This window comes from Lissotriton vulgaris, unplaced genomic scaffold, assembly GCF_964263255.1.
Source record: "Lissotriton vulgaris unplaced genomic scaffold, aLisVul1.2 SCAFFOLD_6399, whole genome shotgun sequence".
In the NCBI taxonomy this organism is placed as follows: Eukaryota; Metazoa; Chordata; class Amphibia; order Caudata; family Salamandridae; genus Lissotriton; species Lissotriton vulgaris.
Genome location: NW_028254845.1, coordinates 19,060 through 36,153, shown reverse-complemented (window position 1 = coordinate 36,153; position 17,094 = coordinate 19,060). Strand labels below are relative to the sequence as shown.

Genomic DNA, 17,094 nt, shown 5'->3' with positions numbered 1-17,094 from the left:
GAGTGATATAGGTGTCACTGGGACCGCACTGAACTGGCTTAGCTCCTTCCTGTCCAATCGGACCTTTTCAGTATTTGAGGATGACATAGTTTCAGCCCCAATACAGCTCCAATGTGGTGTTCCCCAGGGGTCATCCCTCAGCCCGACTATTTAATATTTACATGAGACCTTTGGCTGAGGTGGTGCAACCCTGGGGAGTACAGTTGGTAACTTATGCTGATGATACTCAGCTTATCATCTCCCTGTCGGGGCAGGAGACGACTTATAACAACCTATCCTCCTGTCTTAGTAAAGTTCAGGATTGGATGAATGACTCTTTTTTGAAGCTTAATGGAGCTAAAACAGAGGTCATGATGTTAGGACATAAACCACCTACCTCTGTGGATATGTGGTGGCCGGACTCTTTGGGGCAGCCTCCAACCCCTAAGGAGCAAATTAAGAGCTTGGGAGTGTGGCTCGACCCAGCCCTTAATTTTCAGGTCCAAGCCCGGAAGGTAGCGGGGACTGGTTACGCCCTCATGAGAGCACTCAGAAAAATTTTAGGACTACTTCCCTTTGAGGCTAGAAGGATCCTAGTCCAATCCCTTATACTATCACGATTAGACTATGCCAACGCAGTCTATCTAGGGGCCCCTAAAGGGACAATCAAGATCCTTCAGACCATTCAAAACTGTGCTGCCCGATTGCTACTAAACATCCCACGCAGAACCTCTGTCAAACCAGCATTGAGGCAATTGCATTGGTTGCCTGTGCAACAACGAATTCAATTTAAAGCAATGACTATTGCTCACAAAGCCCTGCATAACTCGGGACCAGACATTCTTGCACCCTTGTTTATGCCTTATCAAACATGCAGAACCCTGAGATCCAGTAATAAGAATCTACTGGCAATCCCCAGGATCAGGAGATCGCGCACCGGGGGCAGACGTTTCGCTCTACAGGTTGCAAAGCTCTGGAACAATCTTCCAGATGCTATCCGCTTGGAGGAGAACCATCTCAGGTTTAGAAAAATGCTGAAAACCTTCCTATTCTGCTAAAGTTAATGGAGATGACTTGACCACATAAGCGCTGGGATGCCTTAGGGTAACCATGCGCTATAGAAATGTGTAATCATTCATTCATTAATGACCTTAAAAAGTTCCCTAGAGGATTTAGACGAATCCATCATCTTTGAATAATAAAACATTATTTCTTCCGTAATAGCTTCCTAGTAATGTTTCAAAGAAATCTTATGGAGTTCCCTGTCCGCAGGATCTAACTTTGAACGCCATAACCTTTCTTGTCTGCGGCACATTAATCTCAGTTTTCTAAGTTTCTCCGAGAACCAAGGAGCGGAAGGTTTTAGTCTAGCCGAATAGTGCTTCCTACCTGGCACCAGGTTGTCCAAAGCATATGACAATTTTTGCAACAACTCCATAGCAGAGAGATTAAACTTGCATGTATTCTCCCTCAGGTTAAGGCCCCTCTCTGTAAACCGTCTCTAAACCTGCTAAGCTTTGTCATAATGCTCCTCTTGAGTAGTGCCAAACAGTAAAACGTCATCTTGGTAAATCATAACCCCAGAAACACCACCTAAGACTTCTTCTGTGGCCCTCTGAAACACCGAAATAGCAGAGTTCAACCCAAAGGGTAACCTCACAAATTTGATCATAATCAAAAGGAGTAATAAAGGAGGTCAGATTCATAGAGGCATCATATAACTTAATTTGATGATACGTCGTCCTGAGGTCTAGTGTTAAAAAAACTATGGCCCCATCAAGTAATGCTAGCATTTCCGCAATGTTGGGGAGCAGGTGCTCATCTGCAACCACATTTATTTAGCCCCCCATTGATCCACACAGCGCCTTATTTCGCCAGAAGCTTTGCACATGAGGACAGGCGCAGCCCCTCAATTGCCTTCATCTCAATAATGATGCCCTCACTCTTCAACCAGTTAAGCTCAGAAAGCATGGAGTCACGCAGAGTTAGAGGCACACCCCGTACTTTGCAAAACACTGGTACAGCCCCATCTTTGAGTATGATCTTATTTGTGTAATCACGAAGGCAACCCAATTTGTCACTAAAAACAGCTTTAAACTCTCTGGGCAAACACAGATTAAACACATCATTGTCTCTACCCACTATGTTAACACCCACATCAGGCTTCATCCTCTGCACTATCTTCCCACCGGGAGGCCTTTCCTTCAAAATAATGATGGTCAAGTCAAGTCAAAAAGTATGTTTATTTAGATCGTAATCTTTGGACAAATACAAAACAGTTAATATAATTTTTTATTTCTTTTTTACCCCAGCATGACACGGACTAATTAAATACACTTTAAAATGTTCTACCGCAATTTATAAAATGATCTGCCCCTAGTTACATGATATTTAGAGATGGATGCTCATACAATCGTTTCTTTAGTAAAATCCTTACCCTGTATGGGTTAATAAAACCGACCAATTCTTCTATATAAGATTTAAATTCATTCGTTATAAAATTTTAAAAATATTATTATTGACTTATTATGGATCTCTGTAGTACCTTTATGAACTTCCCTAAAGCAATAGCAATGTCGATACTAGGCAATTCTGTAATGAGCTCAATCGCTTGCACCCGAGTTCTTATACCATATTTTACAAATATAGTGCGCAGCCAGAGTTTACGCAGATCTAAGATGTTTATACAGTCCACTTGGAATGTGCACTAAATCCCCTTTTGTACCCAGCCTACATTTACAACACCCATTGGGATCCAGCATTTTGGTTTTAATTTCTTTACTTATTAGCCATGGGTTAATCCCAATGCGCAACCTTAGAATCTCTTGTCCAAACCACGGGTTTGGTAGGGTATCCAGGTAAGGGAACCAGTTTTCCTTTGCCCATGAATTCGTCATGAACCCTACTGATGTTTTCTTACCAAGGTATTCCCTATCCGCGCTTCTAGTGGCTTCTTGTCCATTAAATTTTAGCTCTTTTTTTGTGCACTCTACTTTTAGGGAATCTTGGCATATGTCCACTTTTATGTTCTCGCAGGCCTGTACCATTCTCTTCTTGCTCGTTTTTGCCCAGTTTAAATTACTTAATTGTATCTCTTTGCGACACCATTGTGCAACTTTTTGTCCTTTTTCATTTTCAAGGCGTTTCCAAAATCTAATCACTGCTACTTGTGCTTGTACCCCCCAAGCCGTTGTTCCTAGTTCTGTTCTTATTGCTTGCACCATTGCTGATGGGGGCAGGGATAAGAGATTTTTCAGACATTTTCCTTCCTCTTGGTCCCAGACTCCTTTACCGCTCAAATAAAGGATCTCTGCTCCATAGAGTACTGGTATCATTGCACTGAAGGCTTTTAGTAGAAGTCGATGAGACTTATCCCCATAGTCACGATTGAACATTTTTAAGCCAGCGATTGATGTTTGTGCCTTCGCTTTTTGGGCTTCTAGGTGTGTATGGCAATTTAATTTTTAGTCAAACCATACCCCTAGGTAGCGGTATTCATTTACGGATTCTAATTTAAGATCACCTAAAAACCACTTAAACTTTGTCGCTTTATTCCCAAAGCATAGAATTTTAGTCTTGTCTAAGTTTACCTTTAAAAATTTCTTTGCGCAATATTCATTAAAAGAGTTCAACTTCCTTTGAAGGCATATTTCTGTTTGGTCAACTATTACGAGGTCGTCCGCGTATAGAAGACACAGCACCTTTTTGCCATTCATTCTTGGGCTAGCACTTCCCTCCACTTCAAGCCAATCCGGTAGATCCGATAAAAATATGGAAAATAGCTGGGGGGCCAGAACACAGCCTTGTCAAACCGTTTTCGATGGAGATTTTTGGTGTTAATGACCCCTCGGTGTCCCTAATTACTTGAGACCAGTTGCCTCGGTGTAATTCTTTTAATATAGACAGCAGGTCTCTTGGGATGTTTTTATTAATTAGTGTTTCCCAGAGGCAGTCCCGGTCAACTGAGTCGAAGGCGGCTCGGAAGTCAACGAAGCAGCAACAGAGTTTTCTGTTCTGTTCCGTTGACTTCCTTGCCATTGCCCATAGAGAGAAACAGTGGTCTATTGTGGAATGTCCCTCTCTGAAACCTCCCTGTTCAATGGGTACTATTGAATACTCCTCAACCCAGTTGTTTAGCCTATTTAAGACTAATTTTGAGAATATCTTTTCCCCTATATCCAAAAGGTTGATCAATCTATAGTTTTGAGGTTCCTCCCTACTGCCTTTTTTGTGGATTGGTCTGACTTTTTACACCCTTCCAATTTAATGGCATTTTACCTTCTGTTAAAATTACTTGAAACAGTTGAGAAAGAAATCTTGCCCACCACTTTGTTTGAAACTTTAATATTATCACTGGGAAGTTATCCGGACCAGCGGCCCGGGTTAAGTTCAGCTTCTTAATCGTTTCTTCTACTCGCTCTTCCGTAAAGTCTATTTTGAATTCTTCTGAAATTTCCTGCCAACCTTGAGATACTATATTTCCTGAGGATATTCGGGCTTCATACAGTTCCCTTAAATATTTATCCCAGGCTGCCTCACTTACGACGCATATCTTCTCTCCAGCTGGGGGGGCCGATGCTGATTTTATCAGTTTCCAGAACGGTCTCAAATTCTTAGCCTCAATTGACTCTAACAGCCCCCCCCAGCATTTCTCTTTATAGGCCCTTTTTGCGTTGGAGACCATCTTTTTGAACTCTGCTTTCAATTTTGTGATATGGTTTTGACTCTCTTGGCTAAACTCTTTCTTTTGCCTGCTAGCTTCTGTCCTTATCACTCTTTTTTTATTTTGGCAATGCATCAAAAACCATTTCAGGCGACTAGCCCGGTTTATTGTCCCTTTTCTATTATCCTTTTTTAGTCCTATCCTAAGGCACTAGACTACTTGGGCTATTTTCTCCTCATACCATTCTAAGTTTTCCCTCTCAAAGTTTACTAATTCAACCTTTAGTTGGAATGACTAACTTTTCCTGGTACTCATCTGGTAATCTGGTTGTCGCCCGTTTTGGGTGATCCACCTCTTGTGGGATCACCTTTTCTCTGGGTTCCAACCTTCTCCCTTTTATCATCAATTGAAGCTGGTTATGGTCACTACTATCACTTTGATGTACCTTAAATTCCCATACTAAGGGGAAATTCCAGGCTAACATAAAGACGTAGTCTATTGGGGAATTTTGTGAGCCCCTTTTTAAAAGGTCTTCTTTGCCGGGCAGTCTGTTTTAAACCTGCCGTTTAAACAAAAGAGGCCCTTTTCCCCTAAATAATTCACCAAACCCAGATCCTGTTTCGAGGGATCACATACTGGAAAACTAGTATAGTTAATTCCATAAGTATCTAACAGTTCTGTATACCAGCGGTCCGCCTTCATTGGGTACAACTTGTGATTAAAATCCCCCACAATTAACAATACATCTGAGACATACATTTCTAATATGGCGTCTATATCCTGTTTGAAGTTCCCCATCTCAAATACATATTCACCCATATTGTCCCGCTGCATATAGACATTTATCACAATTATCATTTCACATGTCTTGTCCAGGGTCAGATGATTTAGCCTGCAAGCCAGTAGCCATTTACATTTCACTTGTAACAGTACTACATTTTTTAATATCTTTGTTGAGATGAGTGTCATAATTCCCTACCGACGGCCGGCCAAATCTTTGCCTCTTGGCCATTCAATTTAATTGATGGTAGCCCTCAAAGCTAGGGGTTACGCCGCATGCCCAGGTCTCTTGTAGGCAGGCAATTGCTACTTCATTTACTTGATTCTTTATGTATTCTTGTTTTAACTCATTGCCTAACCCATTTACATTCCACGATAAGAGACTTAGGCTATGCGCCCCCCCGCCTACTATTCTATCTCGCTTAGGCCACCAGCTTCCCCCATTCCATCCAAATATCTCTCAGAGGGCTCTCCTAGGTAGCCACCTTGGCTCCAGTTACCCCACGAGTCCTCTTTTACAGTGTTATTTATCACTATGTTCAGTCGGCTATCCTCGTCTTCATTATCCTTTTGCAGCCTCACCTGTCTTCTCCCCAGACCTGCATAGCACTTTAAGAAGTTTCTTCCTGTGATCATCCTTACTCCCCCTTGGAGTATCTCACTGGCTGCTTTCGTGATTGCCATTTTTACCAGCTCCGGGTAGAGTAGTACTTTTGTGACTTCCCTTCCGTTTGTACTTTCTATAAAGCCCACCTGTCTCAAATCTTTTGATCCAATCCCACTCAGACTACTACATTTGGAGAAGACCGACAGAACTTGTGACCTATTTAAGGGGTTCATTTTCCTAGGTTTCTCACCCCTTTGGCCTGCTTGTGCTGGTTCTAAATATACCCATTTATTATTCCCCCTCTCACCCCCTTTCTCAGGGGAATCTAGGTTTGGCTGCCTGATCTCTTCCCTCCATGTAGGCCCTGATACTATCACATGTTGCTGTGGGGTTACCACCGGGTTACTATGTCTCTGGGGGTTCTGCATTTGGCCTTTTAATGATGGCATTGTTCTCTGCTTTACGGGATTGATTTTCAGAACTCTCTCTTTTGGGTCCCTTCTACTCCGATTCTTCATTTGTGTATTCAGCGCATTTCTTATATCTTCTGTTGCCGAGGGTCCAATCGGTAGAAAGGACCGGGCCGAGGCATTTAGCTTACCTTCATCTTTCTTTTTCTTCCTATTTCCCTTTGTCTTTACCAGTGGGGCCTGCTTTTTGCCTACCCTGTCTTTAGCACGGACCCTTACATGTTCGCATCTCCTTTTTACCAGCATTGGGCGCCTGGATATATACACATTATCTAATGGCTCATCCAATTCACATCCTATACTTTGATCAATGGTTTGTGAAGACCCTACTGGTCTTAACATGAGAGGCATTTGCCCTTTGATTCCTGCCATCCCATCTTCTATCTTTTTTAGAGATAACTTTTGGACATTTAATATACCATTGTTCAGCAATGATACTTCTAGAATTCCCTGGAGAGTTTTCTGTAGCATTAGTAGTAAGTCCAGGATAGATGATGTGGGTACAGCCGACAGGTCCGAGTCCTGTGGGCTATTTCTCTCTAGAGTTACTTGGGCTCCCAATCCTTCCTGAGTCCTGCTGTTTTGAGTTGTCTTTCCCCTTGTGACATTGTAGCACTTGGTTCGAAGGTGCCCCCCAAACGAGGCTAGACTCAAGGCTTACTCTTCTCAACTGTCCTTCATTCTCCAAGTTTGCAGGGAGAAAAGTTTTGGGGATGATGATAGCCGGGGTGCCGCCATTCTTGAGTCTTGATTCTGAGGGGAAAGATGTATTAACAAGGGGTCCCCTAACTCAGCTTCCAATTCTTTTTCTGAAGCTCCCCTCTTACTTTTCTCCATCTGGGGCCCCTCCTCCCTTTCTGCATTTATTGTGTTCTCGGGGCGGGGCTCCTCTTCTGTTTCCAAATTTATTACAGATGAATTTGGGACTTTGTAGTATTTGCCTACAAAGTCCTTTATGGGGTTTGAGGTTACAGTAATCTTTTTTGTGTTGGATATTGAAATACACCCTTTTTGGCTTGCGGGGCCTGCTCAGTTCCTCTTTTACCTTTCTTTTTCTTACGTCGACCCTCAATAGTGTCTTCATGGGAGACCTGACTTTCGTGGCTCTCTTCCCATGACCTTGATTATGGCAATATCTCGCTGTTCTCAGGGCTATCTTCAGGGGCTTCCTTCCGTTGTTTTTGCTTTCGTTTTGGTCGCATTGTCCTTTCGCTTATATTATGCTGGGGAAAGTAGTTCCAGGCGTATCTCTGCAGCGCTCCCCTATTTGTTCTTACTTCATAAAATAGGAAGACACTGGTAATGTGCTCTGGCTTTTAATCATGCACACCTACTCACTTACCTCTGTTGTGCCGCTATCCGCCAGCCTGCTTTGCTGAGAATTGAAGGAAATGCTCCTTAACTGCACTTTTTCCTGTTAGGTGTGGTCTCTCAAGGACTGCCTCCTTTTGACGTCACACCCCTGGAAGGGGTATCTTGAAGTTAGTGGGTGGGCTGTGCTTTTTTTCCCCCCCTTATTACTTAGTTTGCCCTGTATCAGCCCCACTTTCACCTCCCTTTGGCCGATGCACCACCACACCAGAACACGGCTGCTTCCTTCAGGCGCACTGCGCCAAACTCCGCCCCAGCTGCAGGCACACTTGGGCTCCTGCTCCTCTGCCTCCTCCTTTGCTCCCACCAAGCCGCCGCGCCCCTCACCGCTGGGTCTCCCGGCGTGGGGCGAGGGGCCCCACGGGGGTTACGTTATCTGCGCGGGTTCAGTTTGGGTAAAACTCGAGGGAGAAGGCAGGGTAGGGCCCGTTCCTCCGCTCTTCTGTTCCGCGCTTGCTTCGCAGCACAAACGCTCCTCAGCTCTCCTCTGTGCTCGATTCAGAGGTCTGCGCACGTCTCTCGTCTCTCGGCAGCTCCTCTCTCTGATCCTCCGCAATCCGGCGCGGCAAGGCAGGACAAGGCGTGGCCAAATAATGATGGGTTTACCACTTTGATCTAGCAAAACCTCCAGCTCACCTTGGAGGACCCAACTTATGATAGCATCTCTTTTACATGAGAGGTAAGCCTTCCCAGCCATAAAAAAGCCTTTACACTCCAGATCGCCCCAAAAGTATCCTAACAGTTTTATTGGCTGGCCGCCATAGGCCAGGAGGTTTAATATCAGGCCTCAATAACTGAACTCTCTCACTAAGTTTCTCTAAATCAAATTTCTTCGTGACAAGCAAGACTTTGGCACCGGAACCAATAACATCCTGACAGACTGGCCATTGACGAACACACTATCAATAGGACCTTTTTGTTTATGATACTCTATTTGAAGCACTACCTCACCACAGCGCAACTCATCATACTCACAGTGACTACCCACATCAAACCCCACCTCCTTCACACATTGTTTTTTTGAATGATTTGCAGTATTTAGCAACATGTCTTGTCTTGCAACAACTGCAGCACAGCAGGGCAAGATTTATTATTAGCAAGGTGTTCACTGCTTCCACATAAAAAGCACTTTCTCTAACCATTTTTCTGTTGTCGCCGGGCAAAGAATTGCCTAATTTTTTTTGCAGATGTCCCAGCTATAGTTGGCAGCTTCTTAGAGCAATCAGTGCTGTTAACCTTTTTAGCACCTCGACACAGGCAAGAGAGTTGTACTTCTGGTGGCTTGGGATTGACTTTTAAGTTGAGAGCTGTGCGGGATTGTTTGGAGTGCGTCTCTAGTGACAAGGTGTGTAAGACCAGGGTTCAACCTGTTGGGAATTAACGGAGCAAAGCCTTCTTACCTAAGTCTACTTTCCTTTTTGTCTGCCATACATGCTTAATTGGACGTGCACTTGGGGATATGGGCGGGGTGAAAAAAAAAAAGAGTATACAACGCCCTTCCATGCACATGATCGGTGCTTGGTTTCTTTCCCGGTCCTGTGACCCGGAAGGTCTTTGCTGGTAAACTTGGAACTTCCTGTTTTGTCTGACTTCCTGTTTCGTGTGGACGCTGGAAGCTCGCGGGCTGAGAGGCCATGTTGGGTTATGAGAGCCTGATTTAGCGGGACATTCGTATCGTTCTCGGTCGGTTTGGAAGAGTAGAGGTAGCTTTGCCTTTTTTTAGTTTTTTCTCTCCACTACGAGTGTATGGGAACATATGTAGCGAGTGAGAGTTATGGAGGAAGCAGAGTTTATGACGCGGCTGTGTTTCCGTTTTTTCCCCGTGTTTAAATATTTTCCCCCACTGGGGAACTCTAAGAGCCCAGTGAGACCTCTTGTGAAGATTTGGTTTCATATTTTGGGGGCACCTATCAAGAGGATTGGTACGATCGTATCCATCTCTCTTCTTTCGTAGTAGAGCTTTTGAGCTTTTTCCCCTGTTCTTACAATTTTCACAAAAAAAGGTGTTCTTTTTGAGAGTCTCATTCCTCCTGTGGACTTTGGAACCATAGATACCCCTGGATCTTGCAGTGTGGCTCAAGTTATCATGGTGAGAACCAAGAATGGGACATTACTTATACCGCCATAACTAACTGTTGGAACATAAATAAGGGGTAAGAGTGTTGCTCCTATCTCCCAATTGCTATGCCTAATCATGTGCGTATGTGTTTGATTTTATGTTCGTGGTGTTAACTTGCATTCTGTTGACTTTTGTAGCTTGCCCCTGGTTCCCGGTCTAGTACGAAGGAAGGGGATATCTCGCCACCAGTGCTGGTCCTATATCTGGTCTTGTTTCCCCCCCTCCCACCTTCTTCTGTAGTTTGTCTGCCATCGCCCAAATATAAAAGGGTGGTGGCGGCAGGTGCTGGGGAGGAGGAGTGGGATTATTCTTCGCTCCCGCAGTATTGGATGTTTCGCAATAGCGACAGGACATAACCTATGCGAGGAAAAACCAGTAAAGGCATGAACTGGCTCTGGATATTTAATGACCTGTAAGACTGGACAGTATTATGTTCTAGTCTTAATTGACATTTTTTCAAGGTGGCCGGCTATTTGCATCACCCGAAGTACAGAAACACGAAAAGTCATTGAATTCCTTAATGAACGGTTTAGTAGAGAAGGATTATCTCAATGTATTTAGACACAAACAATGGTGTTCAATTGGTTTGCAAGGAAATGGAAGAGTTTTTGTCTGAAAGTAGTATCAGACATATAAAGTGTTCTCTCTACCATCTTGCGACTAACGGGATGGTGGAGAGGTTTAATAGGGTTCTGAAGACGTCTATACAAACAGCAAAATCTCAGAACTGGGACTGGAGTTAGAATTTGTTGAAAGAGGGAACCTGTACCAACTCACTCCCCATTCAATCACTAGCAAGATGCCTTTTGAATTGTTCAGGGTCAGGAACCTTTCACTATAATGTGTCACAGGTGGATGAATCGCAAAGATGTAGGGAAACTTCTGACCTCAAATGAGTGGGTGACAGTTCAAGATGAGAAGGCAGAAAAAACAAACTCTATTGAGATGCAAGACATACCGTCTCTCCAACAAAGGTAAAGGTAGGGCACATGGTGAGAGTGAGGCTTCCCCAAAAAGGGGCTTCTCCAAAATTTGCCACACCTTTCAAAGTGGTCACATTATTTCACAATGATGTCAAATTAAGTGATAATTGTATCTGGCATTTGGGCAGAGTGATTGTGTCCTGAATGGTGCTAAACGTCCTGATGGTATTAGAGGTGTGAAGCATGTCTCCTCTGAATTAAGAAGTAGGTGTGTGACGTTTCGTCTCAAACATTTAAAAGACTGTTTGAAGCATCCCTCTGTTGGTGTGAAGCTTCAATGGTGTGCACTCATTTTTTCAATCTTACCTGTAATTACTCGACTACTGCTTAACGCCTTAAACGGAGTAAGCTTTCCCTTTGTCAACACAGAATTTAGCAATGTAAAATGAGTGTGTAATATGCTTTTATTATATTAACAATTGTAACACTCTTATTATATTATTGAGTTTAATGTGGGTGGGTGGGGGGGGTACCCTGCCATTGTAAGGTAGAGACAGAATGTAGAACTGAGGTAGAATGATGCTAGTAAGTTACATTCAGGCAGCTGTGGCGGATGGGACGTTTCTTATGTACAGATGTACCATGATAAATCATGTGTTTTACGCTACGCTTGAGTAGCTGTTTCTTCACACACCACCTGCCAACTCTAAAAGAATTGAAGACTTGTAGTACTGTGCCAGAGATCTTTATTTGGATATTTGGAGGTGTATTTATAGAGCGCAGCGTTCGCTCCGGAAGGAGCATCATGGCGCTACAAGTCCTTGATACCAGATCACAGAGTGGTGTGGGGGGGGCTAGATTGAAGCTTTGGACCAGTCATCGGGAAGATTAAAAATCCAAGTTTTGAGGAGTTTCCTAAAAGGTTTCTCGAGCGTCTGAAGTCTGAGATGTCTTGGCATGCTGTTCCAGGCTCTAATAGCCAGGGCACTAAGAGTTTTACCGCCTTTAGATTTCAGGTTGAATTTGGTAGAGGTCATGAAGTTTTCTTGTGAGGATCGGAGGGAACGACTAGGGTTGTAGTGAGGAAAGCGTCTGGTGAGGTAAGAGGGACCTGATTTGTTAAATGCTCGGAAGGCGACAGTGAGAATCTTGAAGAGTATTCTCTTGTGCAGGGGGAGCCAATGTAGGGTTTTCAGGGCTGCGGAGATAGAAGATTTACGTGGAAGTTTTAGAACAAGGCGGGCGGCAGTGTGTAAGACACTTTGGAGTTTCGACAGAGTGGATTTCTTGGTCCCTGCCAGAAGGCCATTACAATAGTCTACTCGTGAGAGGATGAGGGCCACTGTGACTGTCTTTCTGGAGTCGAGGGGGAGAAAATCAAAGAATTTTCGCAAGGATTTGATTATGCCGAAGCATTTTCCTGCTACGGACGCGACGTGGAGATCGAATGAGAGGTCAGAATCAAAAAGGACTCCGAGGTTTCTGGCAGAGGTGACCGTCTGAGGGGGAGCTACAGAGTTGTCAGGCCACCACAAGGCAGGGCAGAACGAGGCATTCTTTCCAATGGGGAGGATCTCAGTTTTATTTGAGTTGCAGCGGAGGTGGTTGGCGTCCATCCATTGGAAAACTGCCGTTAGGCAGTGTTTGAGATTGAGCTCTGCCTTGTTGGAATTGTCATCAAGGGGGATGATAAGCTGGGTATCATCGGCATAGGAAGTTACGGTTATGCCGAAAGATACTATCAGGGTGAGAAGAGGGATAAGATAAATGTTGAAGAGGAGGGGGCTTAAGATAGACCCCTGGGGGACTCCGGAGGATACCTTTTTCTCGCTTGATTGGAAGGAACCAAGGGTGATGGTTAGGACCTATCGCTGAGAAAAGATCTAATCCATGATAGGGCTGAGTTGGAGATACCGATATCAATAAGTCTGTTGATCAGGATGGAGTGGGAAATCGTATCGAAAGCTGCCGTGAGGTCAAGAAGGATCAAGATCGCCTTCTTCCTTTGATCTTGTACGGTTTTAATGGTGTCGGTCAGCTCGATTAGGGCGGTTTCCGTAGAATGTTTGGACCGGAACCCGGATTGCTGGGGATGGAGTAAGTTGTGGGATTCCAGAAAGGTCTTGAGCTCTTTGTGGACTAGCTGTTCTGTTATTTTACCCAAAGCGGGTAGCAGGGTGATAGGGCGGAGGTTGGTCAAGTCCGTTGGGGATTTGTTCGCCTTTTTCATAAGTGGCTTAACCACGCCTTTTTTCCATGAGAGAGGAACAGAGCCGGTACTGAGGGATAAGTTGATTATTTCATTGACAATAGGGTTGACTTCGTTGATGATGAGGTGGAGAATCTTGGGGGGACAGGGGTCAGAGGGGGAGCCCGATTTGCAGGAAAAGATCGCTTCTCTGGTCTGCGCCAGGGTCACTGGAGTGAAATTTTTGAGACTGTTAGCGGCCAGGCACGGTTGGTCTGGTTCAAGGGTATTGTGTATTGGAGGGGGAGGGGGAAAGTTTTTTTGAATGGAGGTAATTTTATCGTCGAAGTAATCTGAGATCTTGTCACATAGCTCTTGTGATGGGGGATTTCGGGTTGAAGAGCTTTGGGATTGGTGAAGGTTCTTACTATTGAAAACAAAGTTTTTTGTTTTTGGCTGGCCTCTTTAATGGCATTTACGTAATAGGTTCTTTTGGCTGATTTGATGGTGGAGAGGTAGCTTTTCCTCTGCAGTTTATAGGAGCTTCGGTCGATATTATCGTAGGTTCTTCGCCATTTCCGTTCCGCTTTCCTGCAGAGCAGATGTGCGGAGGCTAAGTCGGGGGTGTACCAGGGAGCTTTGATTTTAGTTTTCTTCAAAGTACTAACCTGGTGATTGGATGGGCATCGTTTGGCAATTTCTAGTGCGAGCCAGTTGTCAAGGCGGACTGCATCTCTATCGATGTTACCGGATAGAGATGGTGCACTGATTGGGGAAAAGGGATGGAGGGTTAGATTTTTCTGGACCGTTTTCCAATTGGTAGAGTGAGAATGGGGAAGAGTGCGTTTATGGTTGGTAGGAGGGAGGCAGCGGGAGATATGGAAGGGGATCAGGCAATGATCAGTCCAAATCTGAAAACATGTGTATTAGGATACAAATTAGTACTAGGGGGTTCACTGACACTTTATGGCAGACTAAAGCATAGTCCTCATGACAGCCCATTTATATCATCCCAAAAACACAGTGGTCAATGGGAGTGCGGTACAAGGGTGTACATATTGTAATTTATACATACTATTGATTAATAATATTTTAGATGTTAGTGGGGCTTCAGAGATTGTTGAATTCTATGGCATGACAGCGCAAATCAATTAATCACGAATGCCACCAAAATGGATGTTATATTTTTTGGGGAGAAGAAAGGCAAATCATACATGGTGTTAAAAAAAATATATGTATCAAACATGCTAAATCAATACAGCTATTGATGGATATCTTGTCATCCTTAAGAAAACATTACTTATGTGAATGAGTTGTAACAAAAGAACTTCATTATTGCAGCTCTCCATCGTTTTTAGTGTATCTAAAGATGTGGCACTTGCAATCCTCTAGGAAGGGTGTTTTCTAGTAAGGGGGTCATCTCTCTGCTTTATTGCACACCACCATTTAAAAGGACTGGATGCTGGAACTATGATAAACTACACTATAAACTGGTGAAGCCATTACTATTACTTACAACAGCGAACAACCTCAAAGTCAGATTGTAACATGAACAACAGTATCTCAATTACATTGACCAGCATGACCAAGTATTCACTTCAGTTAAAAAGAAACCTGGAGAATCATTAACAGATCCTCTTTCTGTCACAGTCCTCACAACATTACTAGACCTCTGGCATAATCCCAAGCCCTTTTGAACTTCCATTTAATCGACTAGAACTTCCAGATGTGGTTAAGAGATGGTCTAACATGGCAATCCAGGAACTGCAGATGTTTGCACCACCTGGCCTTGCTGGAGGAAAGGCCATGTTGGTCATGTTGGACTTGTCGGCGGCGTTCGACACCGTTCCCCATAATACCCTCCTAATTCGACTCTGGGAATGTGGTCTTCGGGGGACGGTGTCGAACTGGCTCAAATCATTTCTAGCCAGCCGTCGGCAAACGATCTGGGCGCCGCCATACTCCGCCGCTATGGCACCTCTGGAAGTAGGGGTCCCTCAGGGGTCTATTCTCAGCCCCCTGCTCTTTAACATCTTTTTGGCCCCCCTTGCAGAGGTTGCGGAGTCGTTTGGCACTCAGATCGTGTCTTACGCTGACGACACCCAGCTCTTGTTCACATATGACAAGAGCGAGGTGTTTGATGGGACTCGCATCAGAGGCTGCCTAGAAGCAGTATTTGATTGGTTCAGAAGAAAACAGGGGGCATTTTTGGGTAGTTAGCATTTATTTACAGCTTTGCCTTTAATATTGGTTACATTTCGTAATAAGCACAGTGGATTTTCAATGAAAACAAACTATAGGTTGAAGCTCAAGTTCAGTAACCAAAATGTGACATGTCTGCATCAAAACAGACCCACAAGGTTGCCCGTTTTGGGTAAAGAATGAAAAGACATCTATATTGGAAATTTGGTACACAGAGAAAAATATACTACAAGAAAACATTCTAAATTGCAACACATTGGCATGTACATTATGAAAATAGAAGCAAACTGAAAACTGGATTAAAAAGAAAACTGAATATATTACATTGAAATGAAAATACAAATAAACAGGTGGAGCAAATGAATGCATTTAATTAAGACGGTGATCTTGAAATAAAATATTTAAGTTAATAGTAAGGAAGTTTTATTACATTCGTACGCAGCTAATAGCAACTCTTTTTAGAGTTGAAAGTCAAAGGAATGAATTAAAACAATTTGAATGGTGGTTAGCGTTACAAAAGAAACTCATTACCCAACCCTAACTTTAACAACTCCTTGTTCCTCAACTCCTTATTCCCACAGGAATAATATGCAGAGGATCCTAACTTCTCTCGTTAATGATATTACCCCCTAGAGATAGGGAGCGCACACGCAGGGGCGTATCTTGGTCAGTAAGACTGCAGTAGGGGTGGGGCAGGGGGTTGGGGGTGTAAGCTTCAGATTGGCCAACAATCACACAGGCATATCTTGCTAAAATACATTATGAGAAGCAGAACACGAAGGGGGCTTAAGAGCAAGTTGTAAGAGGAATTTGGAGTGTTAGGAACACATAAAACACAATAGTTCTCATACTAACCAAGTTTTGAGAGGAGAGTGTCTGTGCCTGAGCTTTTTGAGGGGGGGGGGGTGCAACACCCCAAGTCCCCCCCCCTTTATGAAGCTGTACCCCTGCACACACAAAGACTAACAAATTCTTGACTTTCTCTTGGAGTGCTAGGAAGAGCTGCATTTAATATTATAACAATACATCCCCACCAAAGGACTGGCTAAAAGTCCACCAAAACGTTCTTTTCCAAGGCGTTCCATTTTGTTTTAAGAAAAATACTAGTAAATTATGGTAGGTTTAAAACTAAAATGAGCTCGAAAATTCAGGCTTAGAAAACACTTACTAGCCAAAATGAGCTGCTGTTTTGTCAACTTGGTCCCAGTGGTCGGTAGAAAGTTGAGCTCCAACAGGGCCAACTAAGATAGTAAAATAAGAACACAGGAATTACATTTTACTATTAATATTTATTTACTACTTCAGAGACAGGTATATTCAAAACATTACTGCACAATTTTGATTTTATGAGTTTTATATAGAGCTGGCTAGACCCAGAGGTATCAGAGCATTTTACATGAGGATCAGGGTTACAGGTTACAAGTTACATTTGTTACAAGAATCAAACACAAAATAAAAAGCAAAGTTACAGAACTTTCGTCGGGGTGGGGGGGGGGGGGGGGTTATGGGTGGAGGACACAGGGAGAAACTGTGCCCAATGTCCGGCTGGGTAGGTGACGGCCGAGTGGTAAAACCAGAGACTATCTACTCTACAGCTGAACAAGGCAGCTCCACCGGGCATCGGACATAATGCTCGAACTCTGCTGGCAGGATAATGATCAGGAGCAACCCGAGAATGTCATAATAAAGAGGGGGAGTTGGAGAGATGAGAAACCGCAGTCCGAAAAAAATCCAGACGTCATCTTGAGGTCAGGCACAGTCCTGAGGGGGCTCTGCAAAGAATATTTCGACT

General features: G+C 43.8%; 1 protein-coding gene across 1 annotated transcript in view; it reads right to left on the bottom strand.

Annotated features, from left to right (window-relative positions):
• PSMD8 (proteasome 26S subunit, non-ATPase 8) overlaps positions 1 to 16,543 on the bottom strand; it is a gene marked incomplete at its 5' end in the record, with an annotated part of 54,506 nt that extends 37,963 nt beyond the window's left edge. The window contains one exon of the mRNA XM_086951774.1: positions 16,471 to 16,543. Coding sequence (XP_086807900.1) covers positions 16,471 to 16,543 — 73 coding nt within the window. The remainder of the gene's footprint in view (positions 1 to 16,470) is intronic.
• Positions 16,544 to 17,094: the final 551 nt, after the last annotated feature.